Source organism: Varroa jacobsoni, unplaced genomic scaffold (assembly GCF_002532875.2).
Source record: "Varroa jacobsoni isolate VJ856 unplaced genomic scaffold, vjacob_1.0 scaffold_799, whole genome shotgun sequence".
Lineage (NCBI taxonomy): Eukaryota > Metazoa > Arthropoda > Arachnida > Mesostigmata > Varroidae > Varroa > Varroa jacobsoni.
In genome coordinates this window covers 23,947-43,144 of record NW_019213701.1, presented here as the reverse complement: position 1 = coordinate 43,144, position 19,198 = coordinate 23,947, and the positions used below count along the sequence as shown (strand labels likewise).

General features: G+C 41.0%; 1 protein-coding gene across 2 annotated transcripts in view; it reads left to right on the top strand.

Moving 5' to 3' along the window:
* Wdr37 (WD repeat domain 37) overlaps positions 1–19,198 on the top strand; it is a 78,316-nt gene that overhangs the window by 35,185 nt on the left and 23,933 nt on the right. For both annotated transcript variants that reach the window (XM_022839416.2, XM_022839415.2), the window contains exons 2-3: positions 750–1,260; positions 17,492–17,562. In XM_022839416.2, coding sequence (XP_022695151.1) covers positions 839–1,260; positions 17,492–17,562 — 493 coding nt within the window. In that variant the 5' untranslated portion in view covers positions 750–838. The remainder of the gene's footprint in view (positions 1–749; positions 1,261–17,491; positions 17,563–19,198) is intronic.

Genomic DNA, 19,198 nt, shown 5'->3' with positions numbered 1-19,198 from the left:
CACTAACCCACACTGCCTCGACTTGTGGGTCCTAGCGAACCGCATGTGTTTACGGAGCGGAACAGGCCACAATGGATACTTTCAGACCCCCCACCCCCCCCCGATGATCATAAAAAGACTACTGTATGAAACTATCCGCTAACAGTTTGTTTAGAATAAACACTAGGATGATTTCACATTTATAGCTTTGATATAATTTTTTATCAGAAAAGAAATTCTTATATTTAGAATACTATTTTTCAAGCAGCTACGGTTAAGATTCTTTGTAATTCCAAGTTGATCACTTGCGATTTTTACTAACACATAATATTTAGTGTGTGACGACTTCTTCGTCCTATAAACATTTTGGATCTGGCAGTGTTTAAGGTAAATTATTTTCTTGAAGAAACAATTTATGGAATTATTCAAGAATTCATAAAGAAATAGAAAAACGTATATAAAAAGCACATATTTTACCAGATTAACTTCGTCTCTATTAAAAAAAAAAACTTAAAAGCTATCGAAAACAATGATCGTTGTACAGTCTGCAATAGTATGCCAAATAATACAATTACCGTCCAAATGATCAAGGTTCAATCAAAATAATGTCTCTTCAATAGATTATTCGGGTCCATACAATTTGAGCATCTGCTGAATGATCCAATTCTGTAGGTGTCGCTTCTGGTCATTAGTCCCTTAATGCCAGTTATCTGAACGACCCTCTAACTAATAAGATCTTGTCTTTCTTCGATTTGTTTCCCGTAATCCAGAGTCTGAGGAAGAAGTTGTGTATGCTGGACATTGGAGGGTTCTGAGCGTGTGTCCTAGGTGACGTGACGTTACGCCACGGCGCGTCACGATGCCTGTGGTGGCTTCTTCAACCGAATTCCGTGATCGTCCAGCGTCTTCTGGCCTGCTACGCTCATGGGGCCGTACTTTAAGCGACAAAGATAGCAATGCTACCACCGAAAACAATTCAACTGTGGGATACTCGACTCCAGCGGGCTCGTTATCAGGCCCCGCAGCCACGCCAACAGGTGCAGGCCAGCCGAGCCTCGTACTTGCTCGAACAGCTAGCGGAATGCATGATAGCAGTAAAGAGGTTGGCGTGGTCAAGGAGCTTGCTTCTGCCAAAGCGTCGCTTGAAGGCCACCGTCAGCCTCTGACAGCCGTCACGAGTGTGGGCAGCGCCGTGGCAACAAGTAGTCACAGATTAGCGGACGTTGATCGGGAATCGCGGGAACTATATGGAGAGAACAATATTCTCCCACCAAAAGCAAGGTAAGTCGGCATATACAGTACCAATCAATAAATGGCCACACCGCGCCATCGTCTGCTACGAAACGGTCGGGAATAGTGTCCATTTAGTCGTATTTGCACTATCCAGTATTTACAGTGTTTTCCCATATTCTTATTATTATAGTTGTGGTTAGATTTTTTCATATCTATAGATAATGAAGAGCCAACAGTAAGTCCGTATACAAAAATAGGTAGATAATTTTTAACGACACTGGATTCTTAACATAAAGGGATTGCAAATTTATCAGAAATGATTTTATATTTAGTGAAATTCCTCGTTAATCATAGCTTTCCCCAAAAAGATCGTGAATCTGATTGTGGGGCAGTCCAACGTTGACCTTGCAGAAAGTCAGCGTTCCAGGGGCGCACCCCGGGGGCGACCAAAGGGCGCACTTCGCATCGTTCATAGCATACAATTTAACTGGCCATATGGATATAGTTTACAATAAAACGCGTTATAATTGTCTGCTTATAGGATTCTAAGAGCATAAGAGGCCTAAACTGTTTGCAGAATAGGGTTCGCTATATGTGTTGCACTTAATTGTATAGTCTATAGAATGCACACCCGATTCAGCTGGCTAATTCGCCGATGAAAACCACTTTGAATCGTCGTTTCGTCGGCTGTCATAACATCGACAGTGAGCCTTGTACAGGAACATGTTCTCCGTGGGGGGTCATGTAAGGTCTTGCTTTCGAGGAAGAATGAGCTGGTAGGTTTCGTTTTATACTGGCGTGTGTAAGAGGTGACAGAACATCAAGCTGAAGATTTGTATCTGGCTAGCGTTTCGGAGCGTTACATGTGGTGTTGCGGACAATTGCTTCAGACGACAATATATGACTAGTTAATGACGTTGGATCGGCTTTATCTTCTGAGGAAACCTGCGTAGGAGCTATTTTATTCAACTTTATGAGAATGCAGTCTACAGCTAGTAATGATACGCGCTGTGATTTCATTGTTAACTAACATATTTAATTAGCAAAGATTAATTGGGTCAAACGAAAAAACCATTTGTCTCTTGTAATATTTAAAATGGCTGCGGATAACCTAGGTGTGTTACGATAAAGTCCTTCAGCGTGCGGAATAGGTTCGTCCGTGTTTGGCCTATTGCAACGTGTATACTGATTCATATATAAAAATGCATGTTTGATGAACAGTTTTTAGCTAAGCGTGAATGAATTGCTGGCTATTCAAAAGCATGCTTGCATAGTTCAGACAAATCAAACGAATAATCCAAGTTTCTACTTAGCTGTCAAGTTGTCATACCGCCGTCTATGCTCGTGAACGCTACCGGTCGTACAATCAAGCTATGCCTGTTTTTTTTTTTATCTAGTAAAAATGAGACCCTATAGTGTATAGGTAATCGTGTATTGTCTATAACAAATGGATAGCATGGGGGCTACCTGCCCCTAGAGAGTCCTCTGCAAAAAATTGCTGTTTTGCTAAGAATTACGACAGTGTCCGATTTTCGTGTGTTAATAGATTTCGCATTCAAGGAAGCCTGTCTGCAGCGTAGTCAGGGCATAGAGTTATGAAACTTCAAAGCGCCACAAATACGAAGATTAACGTTGTGTCACTTTTATTTATGCCCCTTTTGATTTTTTTTTATTCTGGGGAGAGATCGGGCTGTTCTCTGCGCAACTGTGACCGTGATCTCTCTCGGAGATCTTTGTGGCAAGGCGGATACGTTAAGAGGATCCTACAAATTGTCTGTTGTTCTATGTACGTACAATGCCACTATTGAGGTTTAGATTTGCGCACAAGCATCCATGCACACTATACATACATTTCACGTAGTTGCTGTCCAACAAACAACAAAGAGGGAGCAGAAAGCCAAGAGCTTCAGAATGATGGAGTGTCATTTCACGGCCCCCTCCAGAAAACCGACATTATTTGTCCATTGTTAGTATCAGTAGCCGAATTTACTCAAATAGTCGATTCCATCTATCGGTCGACAAAGAAACTTCAGTTTTGGGTGCTGCTGCTGACTGACGGACTCAATGAATGATGCTAATGCTCCTCAGAAGCCGTCAATATTGGCGGTTGTTCATTTAAGACGAATGCTGGCAAATGCTTTCGGCCATGACGGGGCTAAGCAGCCGAATGGAAGATTCTTTCAGGAAATCTTAGTGCATCTGCTATTCATCATGCGACCGAGACCGCGTCATGGAGGAGTACACTTGAGAAAGTAAACACGAGTAAGGGATCACAGTTGGAAATGGGGCAAGGTCGAAAAGTGACACAAAGGATCGATGTAGAGCGAACAGCTCCGGTTCGCAGAGCGTTTTCTTTTTTTGTATCCTGCTGCTTTCATCCCAGCGATTGGCCGGTTAACTCGACCAGTTGATTATAAATTTGTCTTTTCTATATCTTCGATTTTGTACACGTTATCCTATTAAGTGGTGGCTGGCAAGGGCAATCATTCAGGGCCCGAGACCAGTTGCTGAAAGGCGAAGTGGCGTTTGAGTTTCGGGTCCCTAACACTTAGGCTTTTTATCATCTTGGTGCCCCACGTCCCCCTGCTTCGAAAACGAAAAACGAGAATCAGCAATTTGATCGCCCCGAGGGGATTGTTATTTAAGTCATTTGCAATTTACAACACAAGCGGTCCCCGCTGCGCCACAGCGGCGCCAAACTTTGGCTATCTAACACGTTAATAATCAACACGCATAAGACTTCCACGCGGCAGGCACGAAGAACACGGAAGGCACGATCAAGCAGAACAGGGCATGTGGTCCGTTTTCTATAAAAAAAAAAAAATAGGTAAGGATCGAGTGATAATCCTGGGCTGATTGCTGATCGCTGTTATTAGATTAGAGCCAGTAGATTGTAGTTTATCAAAAAAAAAAAAAGTTTTTGACGTTAATTGATGCGGTCTCATTTGTGACGTAAACGTGCAGGTGTCTTGGTACCTGTAGATCAAGTTCTGTTCCCAACTGAAGACGAGCTTGTTAGTGCAAAGTGCGGAGTTATCATGGTATATTAATACTATCATACTGAAACAAAAAGTACCAGATAACTTTTGGATACACGTGAATCCCTATCAATAACTGGTCAGCAGACAAATATCAAACGAGTAAAGGTTAAAGGGAAAAAAAATCAAATCGTAGTCGAAAAGCAATATATGTTTGTACTTGCATTGTCTTCATTACTAGAGAGTCACAACATCCCGCCCCTGTGTTAATATATGAAATATATGAAATAATATATGACTTTAAAAAACTTTCAAAGTCCTCTAACGTAACAGTCGTTATGCGTAATACTATGGGGGTTTTGGGTTGAGAAAGCGGTTGTCGTAAATTAGAAAAGAAAAAGTTGTTTCCCAAAAAAAAAAAAAACAGAGACTTATTTATGTACCAGTATTCTTTATACGGTGTCCCTATGGTAGCCATCTACGTAACGTAAAGTTTCAAACGGTATCTCACATGCCTTCACCCAGCTATTAATGAATCGAGACTGACTGAACTCAAATGGATTTCTACCAATCGTTATGTCTGCAATATATACGATAAACGTCATTATGTAAAATGTTTTTAATTTAACCTTTAGCTTGCGGCTGAATCTGGCGCCCTGACGCTATCAACATGTGTTGCAGGTCGCAGCGATACTAAACCCTTAGGAGATAATATATTGTACGGGTTTCGGCTTGATCGCTCTCGTTTAGCGCATACGGGCTAACCACACACCAGTTTCAAAATGATCAAGATGGGATACGGTGGTTTCCTATGATCATACTGAAATTAACATTTTCAACCGTCTAACTCAGTTTCGTATCCTATACTGCTGTATTACCAAGGGCGGACACTCTGCAACTTCTGCTGTAACTCTGGTTTCTGCTGTGACATTGATTCACCGTTACAGCCGCCGGTGATTTTAATTTTCCTGGGGGTGTACAACTACAGAAAGCTCATCTAGGGATTGCGATCTGGTCTCATTCACTATCCTGATCCTATCCTTGATCTGTTGTTTGTCACTTATCCCGAAAGCATCATTGTTAATCCTGCACATATATATGGTATCAAATCATAGCGACAATTGTTTACATTACTTTTAGTACCGCCAGCTGAATGTTCCAACCGATAAATTCCACTGTATGAGAATGGATTGTACAAGACTAACTTAACAGCTGGATACAACTGACTGGCCACTCTCTTCCTTCAGTATGTACAAATGAAGTGTGGATGAAGTCTGTGAAGTGTTGTTTAGTGTTAATAGTTACCTGAGCTTTGTACGTCTGCCCAGCTAGGGAACACAAAATTAGCTTGCAGGACTCAATTCACCAACCACACATAGACAAGTAGAAATAGTAAAACTAGCAAATAATAAGCTTACTTGCTAAGTCTAATCTAGACTTCGACTTCATTTTTCTTTACGGGAACATTTGACTAAAAGGCTAGAAGTTCTTTTTCGTCTTTATATTTTCTTAGTCTTTAGATAGGTCTAAATTGGGCGAAGTTGACGTATTAACGGATGGGTTGGCATGATTCAGCTAACTAATGCACATTTCTTACGCGTATGAAATATGGTCATCAATAATACAAATTTCGATATTTACCATAATAATTCTTACCATCCCATTTCATAACTCTGACAAGTCCAGCAAGAACCACAAACTAAATAGTAAACAACCGATCGAGAGAAACCTATCGTATCTCACGTCACGGCTGATACTTTGCAATGTGAATTTTCCCTTCGCGCGGTTCGGCGGAGATTGAGGTTGATCCACTTATGCTGTAACGTCTTCCCTGGACAATTCCCGCGGTAATACCTCACAGCTTAGACCCAGGGTGATTCATTATACAAGGCCTAAAAAAACTGGAAACCAGGAGTGGGTCTGAAAAAAACGAAAAAGCAGATTAACAGGTAATCTGTTCCGACAGCCGAACGATATTGGCGTCAACAAATGACCTACCCCTACCTATAATCATTCTGTTCCCATACGCTTCTGGAATTTTCAGAATCGACGATAATTAGCCGTATAGGATTAAAACCCAGGGGTAATTTTGTAACCCCTGCGCATATTTATTTATTGGTAGTCGTTTCGCCAATACTCAATACGTTTTACTTTTTTTAAAAAGAATGATGTACTAGATTACAAATACCAAATCAGTTTTATTGGCTGTGCCGTTGGATTTGTAAGTGAATGCTGAACTGTTTTAACTGTTTTTGTATAATTATGTCCACAAGCGTACACGTAGACGCAATTCTTAGGTGTTTTACTATAAAGGAATTAAAATTCGAACCCATATGTTGTATATTATTATGTAACTTACACAAGTTACATACTGTTCTATGCAGACGAAAACAAAAAAAATGTAATGGTAGAAAATATATGTTTGCAAACACCTCGATGGTGCTGATTCCTAGAATCTAATGCTGAATGGCCTCGTATCCATTAGATAAATAACATAATTATATGAGGGTTCTCGAACTCCAGTTTTATCGACAATACCTCAGATAGCAGTGGAGCACGCAGATCTATTCGTATGGCCCTCCGAATTCCTTACATCATATACAAATTTATTATCTTTTAAATAATAAATGGTTTTATATAAAAACCAGAAACTCTTCTAATAGGTTATGTAATACAAAGTTGACTTAGATCAAATAAAACATTATTCTACTCTATAATTCTATTTCCATTAGCATGATTTATTATATTATCACTACATTTGAAACACAGTAGATTTATTATTTTTTACACGGATACTTGACATGAAGTTGTGCGCGGATGACTTGTGTCGGATTCCATCCCGAACTTACGTGTTGCCAAGGGATCATTCATAGCACGGGGGTAATCTGATGACACAGACAATGTTCACATAAAGTTGTGCTCCGATACCGTTTCTCATTGTGCCGGCTGGATCGGAGATCTGTACGGAACAACAAACTGCTGAGAGAGGCGGATGTTCCACGCGGGAAACAACAACAAGTGTCGGATCAAGACTTCGACCATATATTGAAACGGGTCGACTTTCCTAAATGTCGTCCTATCCACGTCCTGCTAGGACGTTAGGATTTGTATTTGCATATTACCGAAATCGCAGCTATTCACATTATGAGTAGAGTCGGTCAGTATTAGGGGAGTATATGGTGGTTAAGTAATGGCCTATTTTACTGCTGTTTTCAAAACATGTATGTCCATTGAGATGTGGTTCTTGCAAACCTTCTGCGATTCGAAGCATAAATAGACAGAAGAACGCTGACGCCAGCACCAGAACATTATCGATAACTATGATGAAATACCGAAAATCGAATTTCGAACGTTTGCATGGATGACATTTTGTGTCATTTAATAATCACAAGATTGTCTGTGATCCGTATACCTACACTGAGTATTTCGTCGCGATTAAGAAGATACATTTTGGCTCATATCGCTCTATGCTTCCACCAATAGGTAACCTAACGCGTACTAGTTTCACGTACGTATGAGTGCCATGAAGGTGAAGGTTATAGCCGATAGTAAGGCTGGCATCGTAGGTGAATTTGGTATGGGTGACGTGTTCGAACTTGGAGATTACCGTAAAAGGTGTTTTAAGGACAGTCTTTCTAAAAGGTTTCGTTATTTGCACGGCAAAGCTGGTGGCTAATAATAAAATTGGAACAAGAAAAAAGAACTGTCTGCAATTGCTACCATGGCGTTATTACTATTAATATTACATTTATTATTATTCATAGATTGCTAAAGGCCTAATTTAGAGAAAAGAAAAAATGTTTTCTAGGAAACTAAAAAATAAATAAATAAACAGTTTTGCACGAAAGCATGAAAGTTGCGTCGCAATGAGGTTCAGCACACAACTCACGGTTTACCTAACAGTGAAGTCCAAAGGGCTCCAACTATGAGGCATTCTAGGCCGAGTTCGACCGAGCAGCCTAAGCTTATTCAAGCTGAGCTCCTATATGTGCATAAAAAACATCGTTTTTCTGTAGCAAAAAAATTAACATCTATAACTTGCGTCTAGGTAATTGTTGAATGTACCGATTAATAGTTGCTTACGACGTTTGTCACCAGTAGAACGAAACGTCGCATAAAACTCGTGGCCACTTTCGTGTTGAGTGCTGTCCAGCTATCATCGCTTCCACTGTTCCCAGGCCATTTTTATGGTAACTTTCAGCGTTTCCGTTCTTTTTGAAGTAAAATCAAATTCGAACCCGTACCCTTAGGCAATTCACACCACATTGTTCAAGGACAACAAACAAAACCTCTACACAGCAAATTGACTATGATGCCACTATACTTATATCTCCCGTGGCCGGCAGCCGTTCATTTTGGGCTCCAGTCGAGCAGCTTCAGGGAACTGTATCGAGGTAACAAGTTGCGGCTATGATGGCGGTAGCAGCAGCAGTTATTAAGTTACGTGAAAAACTACCTTCCACGTCACCATAACAATACAGGGTGCCGAATACGTCGGAGGACTGATGAGTGCGTCATGTTCGCTATAAACTGAGCGACAAACACGAAATTTAGGCATTTTAAGGGAGCTAGAGGAGTGGCCAAAGGCCCTTTTTGAGACGCTTTTTGTTCGCTTTCGACGCGCTGGTTAGAATTCGCATCGTTATTGTTGCTCTTGGGAGTGGGAGCCATGTGTTCTTGGTGTGAATTTTCAACTGACACGTAAGTTCGTAACTTTGTTGGACAATGTACGTATCCATTGAACTTTGTTAGCTGAATTAATAATCCTTTTATAATTACGCTACAATAAGTACACTGTGATGGGCATGATAACCATTGTTCAATTTTATTATAATTTATTATGAAATGAACAGTTTCATACGCCTAACAGCTTGCTCGTGAACTATTCCTATAACCCTAATTTGACCCAGAATCGACGATGACCATTGAAATGAAGTAAACTTTAGTTGTTTATAACAGGTAATAAATAATGGGGCGACTGTAAAAGGTTTGGTAAGTTGTTATTATCATTAGCGAACACAATATATCTATCTAATATCGCAAACAGTACCTACTCGAACTGGATCTCATTTTGCTCTGGGGTTCGTACATTTCAAATTGCATTCGGAGGCCATTTTCGACCTCTTATACTGCGCTATAAATGATGCCATCATCGCCGAATAGGCAAAACTGCCGGGTGATGGTGAAATTTCTATCCTAAATCCCTGGATGAACGTGTTCTGGCATTGATGATATTAACGTTTCGGTTTCGGCTTGGTAGTTTACCTATGCAAAACTATTCAGGAATCAAGTTCTTTTGTTGCTGATGGGCGAACAGAGCTCGGATAAACAGCAAAAATCGCCATAGAGGGATTTATTTGCTGTGAAAGATGGCGCTGTCCAGCGGAAGCCTCAGCCGACTTTGTCGCCCGCAAGCATAGATACACGTTTATGAAGTCCCCTCAATTTTGCTTCATTTGTCATACATTTACGAATTGTTGCGATGCATAAGTGCGATCTAATGCCATTAGAAATGCACACGCAGCTCTTCGTGCTCTTTTTATGAGATCAGAAGACCTCCTATGTCTTTCTCATAGTATTGGATACGGTGGATCGTTTACCTGTAAAGTTCGAATCCACACCGTAGATTCGTTACGTATTTCTTGTGCATGGACATCATAACTTCAGAACAAGCTTAACAGACTTCTTATTCGTAACTCACTTGCTTCTAAACGACTTCAACGAGAATAATCTTTTCACGAAAATTTCGAAATAGTTCTAGGCACATCTTCGCAGTAAATAATAAGATCGCTTGATTCATCTGCATATCTGGTATCCAGGGCAGCATGTTCGGTAAACGGCATATTGCAATAGAAGTACGGCACAACATTAAAAATAGTAAAATATCTTGTGAGTAACGATTATTTCATCTGTCTCTCCTCCATATAGGGTACATTACGGCTGCGTTGATCACGTATTCGTTAACGAATTATTCATTCCGTATGGTCGGCTGGGAAGCTTCATCTTGTTCAGCTTGTCGCGGGCCCTGTGACAGTTTGGATAGCAAGAAGCACCAGTTTTCAGGCAGAAAAATCACGCTCCAACAAATATCAATTGAAAATGGGCATTTCATTTATAAGCTATAGAGCTCCTTTTTTCGAGTTCAATTTATGAGCCCATGTTGCGCACTGTGCTATGTTGTCACATAGGGCCTTTTGATTACGAAGAACCCGTTGAAACATTGTAATTTGGTCGTTATCAGTAAGGATGGAGGGGTGGTTTTTATGGGAGCCACTGCTGTTCCTTCTTCAAGGAAACTAAGCCGTGACCCAGATATTAAGGCGAGGTAAAACCACTAGTTTTCCAAGGGGCAACGACAAGACACCATTAATGAACGCTTAAATGACAAAAACAAGTACTATACCTTCTCTACTGCGTTTGCTATTGTAATACAGTGGAGGCATTTCTCGGAAACCAGAAATGAGGCAGCATAGGATTCCAAACCCACACACACACATATGTATGCACATATATCATAAACGATCAGTCAGGTTCTTGTTTGTCGGGTACCGAATTTAGTGTAATGCTCTGGCCTAGTGCTGAGTATAGTCGAACGAGCACGACAAGCGCCTGAAAAATAGGACATTAGAATAAGCACGTAATTTTTCATCTAAGATTAAGCGCAATAAGTGTTATATTATTAACTGGATATCATTTAGTAACAGGTGTTTTTATACACTATACTTATTAGCCATTCATCTTGTCTGTATCATTCGATGAAATAGGTACAAATCGCTGTCTAATCTCATCTCAACAATAACATGTTAAAGGTGATAGATCCTAGTTGAAGTGATTTATCGTTGTTTTTTAAAAAAATAAATTATTGAAAGTCGTACAGGCACGAAAATTGATCTTATATGATAAAAATAAGTATATTCCGAACGAGTTGTTCGCTGCATTGGAGATCATGCGAGTGAGAAGTGGCTTGTCAACGATAAAAAATGACAGTGACCAACTTCTGATGTGTGAGGTGTTATTATCGACAGGAAGTGGAAAGGTTTATTCGATAAATCTCACTCTCATATATACGGGTAAGGAAAAAAATAATAAACATTATACACAGTATCAGTTTCCGGCTAACGGGCTGACAAATGCAATAAACTGAGCCAGTAGTTTGTTTGTAAGTTCGTTTATTGTTATTCGTTTGTTAAAAGCAGACGTATATATTTTGTTATTTATAACTTATTCGAGGTTTAGTAAGACGAGGTCTTGTTTACGCTTGCTTTGGCGATCTTCTATTTGCCCATCAACGGCATAATAGGATCGTGATATTTTATAGTAAGGTGTCGCCCATGGTAGGTCAACTGCGACGGATTGGATCATGTATGGGATATTGTCACAGACGGTCGAGTGGATAGTCTGCGCGTCTCATTATACATACAAAGGTACGCGTTATTATACAACAAGCGTGTCTACCATTTAACGTTGTTACGGGATGTCGATAACGTTTCTTTCCCATTCAACACAGTCTTCCCTCGCACAGAGATGCCTATTATTCCGATATGTAGGACACGATATGCAGGCAAAAAAAAAAAGCTTATAAACTCAAGTGGAAGCGCATAATCCAAACGACACATAATGGTACCATATGTATCCTGATCTTGTGATATTGGTTTGTCAACCAACTGTTTAACTGCTACTACCATAGATCGATAAATTAAATTGCATATCATATAGAGTAAACTGTAAGCCTTCAGAGTTCATATGCGAGGTCGAGGGCTTCTTATGTGGTCATCAAAGCCTCTATTGAATACCTTCGTAAAAAGCTGCTCTAATATAATATTTCTATTATATATATTTTATATTTATATATAAATCAATAATTTTATGAGTGTTTACTCATATCTAAAGACATTCACTTTTACGCATAGAAGAGTAGAAGTCTCGGCATCTGGCGTTTACCGTACTACGAAATAAAAACTTCGTATAAATCTTGTATACAATCTAACTTACATGAGTACGCTGATATTGACTCTATGCTCTGCGTGGCTGTTTTTCTGATCGTAATGCTATTGCTGTTGTATTGCCTGTTACACGTGTCACGTTTTCCTCCGACCGCTAAACCCGCGCTGTCGCTTCTACTTCCTTTCGAACGTACTGAATCCTAAGCTTTTTCTGGGAGTTTTCTTGGTCCTTTGTTTCACCGAGGCTTTTATTTGTCCTTACATTTGGCCGTATGAACAAAGCGCCCGTGCCGTGTATTAGTTCGTCTCTAGTTAGGCCTTAGCTCTAACCAGTTTTGATCTATGTTAGTTTCGCTGGCCATTCAACTACAAGTAAGCAGGACAAGTCTACCGGTAGACTCACTCACGCAGATCTTGACGCTAAGAAAGGCGTTCATGTGACTCGATTCGCATGTCAGCAGCAGCAGGAACACAAACCTACTTTAGAAAGGTCTAGGTGGCCCAGACTAGACTGCCGGAAAGCGACTGCTTCTTGCGCTACGACACACTGGCATCTTGGAGGTCGGTCGACCTGTCTTGCTTACATAATAGAGCACCGCAAGCTTACAGAAAATGGTATTGACGGCAACTATCCGAAATGATAGAAATTGCAAGGAGAAAGAAGCCAGCTCGGCGGCATAGAGAGCTATAATCTCGGGTCTGATACAGTTTGAAAATCTTCAGTTTTTGTCTGATACTTCGGCTCCTGTTGAGGCTGTCTGCACGGGAAAACTCGCAGAAAGTAGGAGGTTCTTTATTGGACAGCCGTTACTTCATTGTTGTTCGGTCAGCTCGGATTCGAAATCGTGGGCAACTAACCATTTGTTACATATCTTAAAGCGTCTTACTAGAAAAAAAGCTCTGACTTAATCAACTACGCATTGAGTTCGTCTGATCAAATGAAATCGGTGTTTTTCCTTTGCGTTCAGTTACCTTCTAGGTTTACTTCAGAAGCTCATAGGAGCCCATATGATTTCGAAGTTGCACAACAGCTTCGATAGGGAAATTTTCTCGTCGTATCGAAGGCACTGAGGACAGACTTCAAAGAAAAGCGCTACGAGGAACACTGGCTCATTAATAGCGCTAATGGCTACCGAGGCTTACTGATACTATACAGCCCTTTTACTGCTGTTAGTTGCAGCTGAGTTTGTTTTTTAAAAGGCACAAGACAAACTTTCGTGATATTGTGAGAATAAACTTATTATGATATGACAGATTTTCGTAATATTGTCTGAGCTTATTAATTGCCACTTTGCCATAGATCCAAACGGCCTTTACAAATAAGACATTTGTAGTGCTACCACCCGAAATTATATTTTCTATTCAGATTCTAACTTTACGGTTCTAGCTTCTGTCGAAAATATCATTGAAATTCTTCCATAGACGTTGTGCAAAACTGATATCAGCTCCAAAGTTAAACACCATGTACGTACAGGACAGAAACGCTCAAAAAACGTGTAATTTTTCAGCTCTTCCTATACGTTTATCTTATTGACTCTCGACTCATCTTTTCCTTTGGACTAATAATTTACTACCCAAAAAACAATTTTTCCTGTTTAAGCACTAAGTAGAAGTAAACGTTTGTGTACCTGCCGTACTTCATTGATACTGACGCTATACCACTGCCTCGTAACCCGGGCATGGAGAGCGAGATCCGTTCGAACAACGAATAAGGTCTCATTAATGGCTAACATGGGGTTATGATGCATAGTGGCGGGTGACAGGCAAACGTGGACGAACGTGCGAGTCCTGCTGGTTGGCCGATGCATCCCTCTGGCTACCAGACACAATGTATATATTGGACGCCCGCGAGCACTAGCAGCAGCGTAGTTCTGCACGAACGAGTCTAACGAAAAGATAGTGATCTCGGACATTTACCTCCATGGGTTAGATTCGGGAGGTCTCTTATCGCTAGTTTCCGGTTCTCGGTCTTTTAGGTATATGCTCCTGGAGGCAGCTCAGTCTGCTCGTCACTGTCAACTGCTATCTGGATGAAGAGCGCCTTTGAGAGAGATGAAGACGTCACCTCTACTCCTACCCCACCTGAATCGAAAGATTCCCAGATTCGATGGCCATACATTGCCATTTGCGTTGCCAATCTAGGCACCTTTCATTCCAATCTGTTCGCTCTCCCTCTTTCTCTTTCTGAGTAACTCAGACGATGAACGTACATGCGTACTGGGCTGTTCTTACGCATCCCCATTGTACGTGGCTGAAAACTGCAGCCAAATGCCTGATTACACCTAGCTTTCTTGCCATGCCTAACAGAACCGGGACTAAATATGGATCCGTCGTGGGACGGCAAGGGTGGATTTGTTTGTTCGTATATAGAACGGGAAACAATAGAGCAACGATGTTGTAGACCAGCATTATTAACACTTCCATTTACAGTAACAAAATATGTTGATAAAATAACAAGGCGATCAGTGCAGATCAGCTGATGTCGAAGGGTCTGTATGAGATTGCTAGTGAGTCGGGATGTCAAAGTGGCCGTCTTTCGGGGAATCACTAATGGAATGTATCGGTCTGAGGAAGTTTCATGACAAACTTAATCTGGCCTTTCAATGTAACCCCAGTTACCACAGTCGTATGGGTTGGATGGAGCACCGTTTCGTTGATTCAAAGTCTAAAATTTGTATTGGAGAAGGGTCTGGTCACGTATCTATCCATTCCCAAGGGCGTGATGGAGCTAGGACACTCCCTGACTGTATTTAGAATGAGAAAAAGAGTCTAGAAAGAACTCGTTGGATTGTGGGCCTACCTATACCAGACGCGATGCGCTTTAGGTATAAAGTAGCAGCCCCTAGAGTCCCATACTGCTGGATCGACTGAGAGGAAAAAGATTGTTATGATGTTTATGCTAGATCCGTTGTGGGACTATAAAAGTCTGCTGCTGGATTTCGGCTTCTTTAGATATAAGATGATGAGCTTATAAGAGCCATATAAGACGAGGAGCTTTATGCACATATATCTATATGTGCATATAAAAGTACACGCACGTCCTACCTGGAGAGATGACGACGGCCTAACTACACGGTGCAGCGTTCAGCAACAAGCAAGTTCTACGCGTGACTATCACAAATTAAGACTAGTTCACGAGCTGATTGCTTGCCAATGGCTTGCGCTTATTCCTCTATGTGTTTGATGATAAAATCAGCAGTACTGGCAAAATGAAGTGCCAATAAGGCTACTAACGCTAATGTGTCTGCTGCAGCTTAACTTCTCTGAATCTGTGCCCTTGTCGCTGACTAAATTGAGTGGAAGATAGCGTTAGTTGCAATATAGATCATATACTGTCATTTTCTTATTTTGCATTCTGGTGGATTTGACTAGTCCGAAAAACTCTGCCAGACACCATCCACTCTTTTCAAAAAAACTCAAACAGATAACACGCATGATAGACGTCGAAAGGCGACTTCCAATTAGAATGAACTTTGAAGATTAATAGACTTGTGGTTCGTCTACTTAGAAGGTTGATTTTTGGCTCAAACAATTGCTCAAACTTGTTCCTAATAGGGTACAATTTTTTGTTCTACAATAGGTGCAGGTTGACGTTTTTAGCAGCACCTAAACGTCTTCAGTTATATCTGACAATGGCTACAAATTTGATGAAAACAGGCGACATGCAAGTAGCAACCGATTTATTTAAAGAGAAACTTGCTTTTACAATTAGAGAATGCAAGAACTTTGCCTGAAGCGTTGTTTTATTTTTTTGTGTTATATTATACGTTTGTGTTCCCAGCATCGCATGAAATTATTTACTTTTTTGTTAATATTAGCTAGCTCTGATTACTGACAAGATAAAACATTTGTGTCATTTATCTGTTTTGTACTGATGGATTCTAAATTGCCATAGCCTATAGAGCTTATAGAAATTCTTAGATCTAAGTAGCTGCAGCTGTTTGGCTCCGAGTTCGTAGAACGAACCGCAACGCATACGACTATATTTCCTTACTACCGGGCCTAGGTAATTTTTTTGTCGACCCATTTGTGGCTACTGCGTCTAGCCAGAGCAAGCGTATGCACACTTAATAAATGCACAGCCCATGATTTATATTTCTTTTGACTTGATGTTACTACGCACCCATTTTGCCGATATACGACGACGTCACTTCAAACTGAGACAATATTGCCTTAAAAATCAATTTGTTGAATTCTATAGCAGTTAGTGAGCTGCTATACCGCTTGCCTGTCAGCGGTGTTAGGGCACGCCATACTCCCGTGTCTCACTGTCGGCTGTCGCTCGAGTTTGCCGCCGTCTAGCCGTCAGGGAGGCTCTAACTGAACGTTGATTGAAACGAATGTAAGCCTCAGTACCTGGGTTATTATACCTGCTATACCCTGTCCTCGGCCCTGCGCTATCAGGACCGCTTGTGACGTCGGTGCTATCGGGCACGCACGTCACGACATGGTGCTCTACTTACAACAACGTGTGGCCTGACGTAGGTTTAGCAGGGTTAGGGCAGGCAAACAAGCAGGAATGAGGGACGCGCGCTACGATGGATGATGCCGTTAAGCAGCGCTACGGTGGCTCGTCTGCGACTGCGCCGTCAAAAGAACCCTTCGTGGCGGACGTGAGCCTGCCGGCGGAATGACATACAGCGGAGCCAATAGTAGATAAGGTCTAGGCGAAAAACCTACTAACCGTTTGGCTTTACATACCAATGGAGGTGGGGAGAATGGCAGTCCGCCATTGATGGCTCTCACGTGTGCAAGGGTCGTCGCTCTAAATCGGGCCTCGGTACCGACGACAAGGACGACGTGCTTTCGAAAACACAAGGATTACAGTACTGTTTTTGTTGTAGCGGCAACAGTAGTATTAACAGTGGGAGCCTATCGTCTACTATAGAAGAAAACATGTCGAAACTTTTGCCTAGATGGTTTTTCCCGACATCCAGAGTGCCGTAACGCTAGCGTTAGAGGGCAGTATTGAATGGGGTGCCCCATGCATTACGAGCTTCCTGAGTGGTGGGTTCGTAGCCTCCCGGGGTTATCGACTGGAAGCTAATGCTAATGGTGGAGGATGGTTTCTAAAGAACACACATGGAAGCCGAGTCATTAAAAAAAGGACAACGGAGAAAATACCACAATGCGGCGGTCGAGGTTGTCGTGGTGATAATGATGGAAGCGGGGGCGGCTGAAGAAACTACTTGGTCTCGTGCGCAAACCACAGTTCCTAGGAACGGTCGATGTATTTTCAGAAGTTTGTCCTTCTCTATCTCTCTCGCTTTCTCTATACCATTCTCTCTTTACCTGTTTTATCTTTTTTGCATTTAGATGCCCCTGGTAACACGTTCGTTCCGTCTTTTTCTTTTTCAGACGGCGACTTTACGAATTGTTCGGCTCGATTGAGAAAGAGTTCGAAAATCTGTGTGTGGAGAACGTAGCGTGTAAGTAACATCATATATGTTTCCTTATAGGTTTTTATAAACCCTTCGCAAACATTGGAATTTGCTTTATTACATTATGCATAATTATTTTTGTCTGATAAGTATATAATGTTACTGGATGTAAAAATGACTCGCTGTGGCCGCAGCGGTCGGTACAGCAGTATAATTGCCCTTTAATTCCCGTCCTGTGAGATCATCATTCCAGATTTTGCACTACCTCTGTGTTACCATCGATGACCTATGTGCAGCTATAAGTTGGAATCATCAGATGGCAAACTTGCTTCGTGTTGGAAAAGTTTGATGCAGCAATTATATTTTTATTCAGTACTTCTAGTTCTCGTGAACAAGTTTTCGAAATCCCTTCCTTTCAAGTATCGCCCCAAGAACTTAACTTTGTTAGGAGTATAGCCGGGGTGAGTTGCGTAAGACGTATCATGCGATTTTTACCAGATATCTGAAACGGCGTGCCAACGATACAAGCGATTGTTGAATCTCCTTGATTTCTTATGATTTTTTATATCCTCTGTTCCCGACTCTTAATTAATTACTGCTAATAATTCTTGCGAACGTTGAGATTTGAACTAGCGTGGCGGCACGTTTTTCAGTTACGATTATGACGATGACCGCGCACTCAGAGATGCGCATCAGTTTTTCAGACTACGCCGTTTTAAACTAGCTAATGAAGTACCGAATGTAAAACACTTAAGGCACTTTAGTGGCATAAAGATGGATATTTGTAAGGCAATTTTAAAGTACTGTTTTTTTTTTCTTTTCTTGTTCCGTCCCTTTGTTCATTCTGATTTTAAATGACTCACAATCGCAATGTGCGGACTCACAAAGGTTCATTGCTACTTGTTTACGCTCACTCTCGGCCGTCGGAGCAAGCGGAGCTCTTCCTTTGCCAGCCATAATTGTTTCCATCGGCAAAACCCAAATCGTCTTTGGAAAATGATTGCGAATTATCTATATAATTGAGGTGGCCGTCGTCGTCCTTATGGGACATTTATGCAGTAGTGACGTGAAAATGGTACATTTTTCCCATAAATTTCTTCACGTTTTATAATATATCCAATGATCCGAATATCCATTATCAGATGTTCTATAGATAGAAATATTGCTAGCTACAGGTGCCAGTTGATATCTAAAAACGTGTGTAGACTATTGGCAGAACTGATCATTTGTAGAGTATGGCGAAATTCACAGAATATTGCACGTAAAGTCTGCAACAAATGGGGTACACTGTTCGTTCGTTGCAATATTTTTCTTCAGAATTTTCAAGAATGGGTTGTTTTTTAATACCCGGCTTTGTGAAAATTGTGAGAAGCATTTCGGTGATTATCGAATAAATTAGAGCTTACAAAAATTATATATATATATATTGTTATTACTTATGACGGCCGTCTGGAGCTGATTTTTATTTGATGTTGCATCGTTTGCTTATTAGCGCACAAAGAAATTATAAAAACAACGAATATTTGTCATCATAGTGAGTTTGCCCTTCAATTACAATGAGAACTGACTTTTTTTTTTAGTATCAAATAATACTATATGTACTCACTACAACCGCCTTTGCTTGAAGTTGAATGGCAGACCGCGTAATGTTTCGTATCGTTGTTTTTTCCTGTCAAAGTCGGTC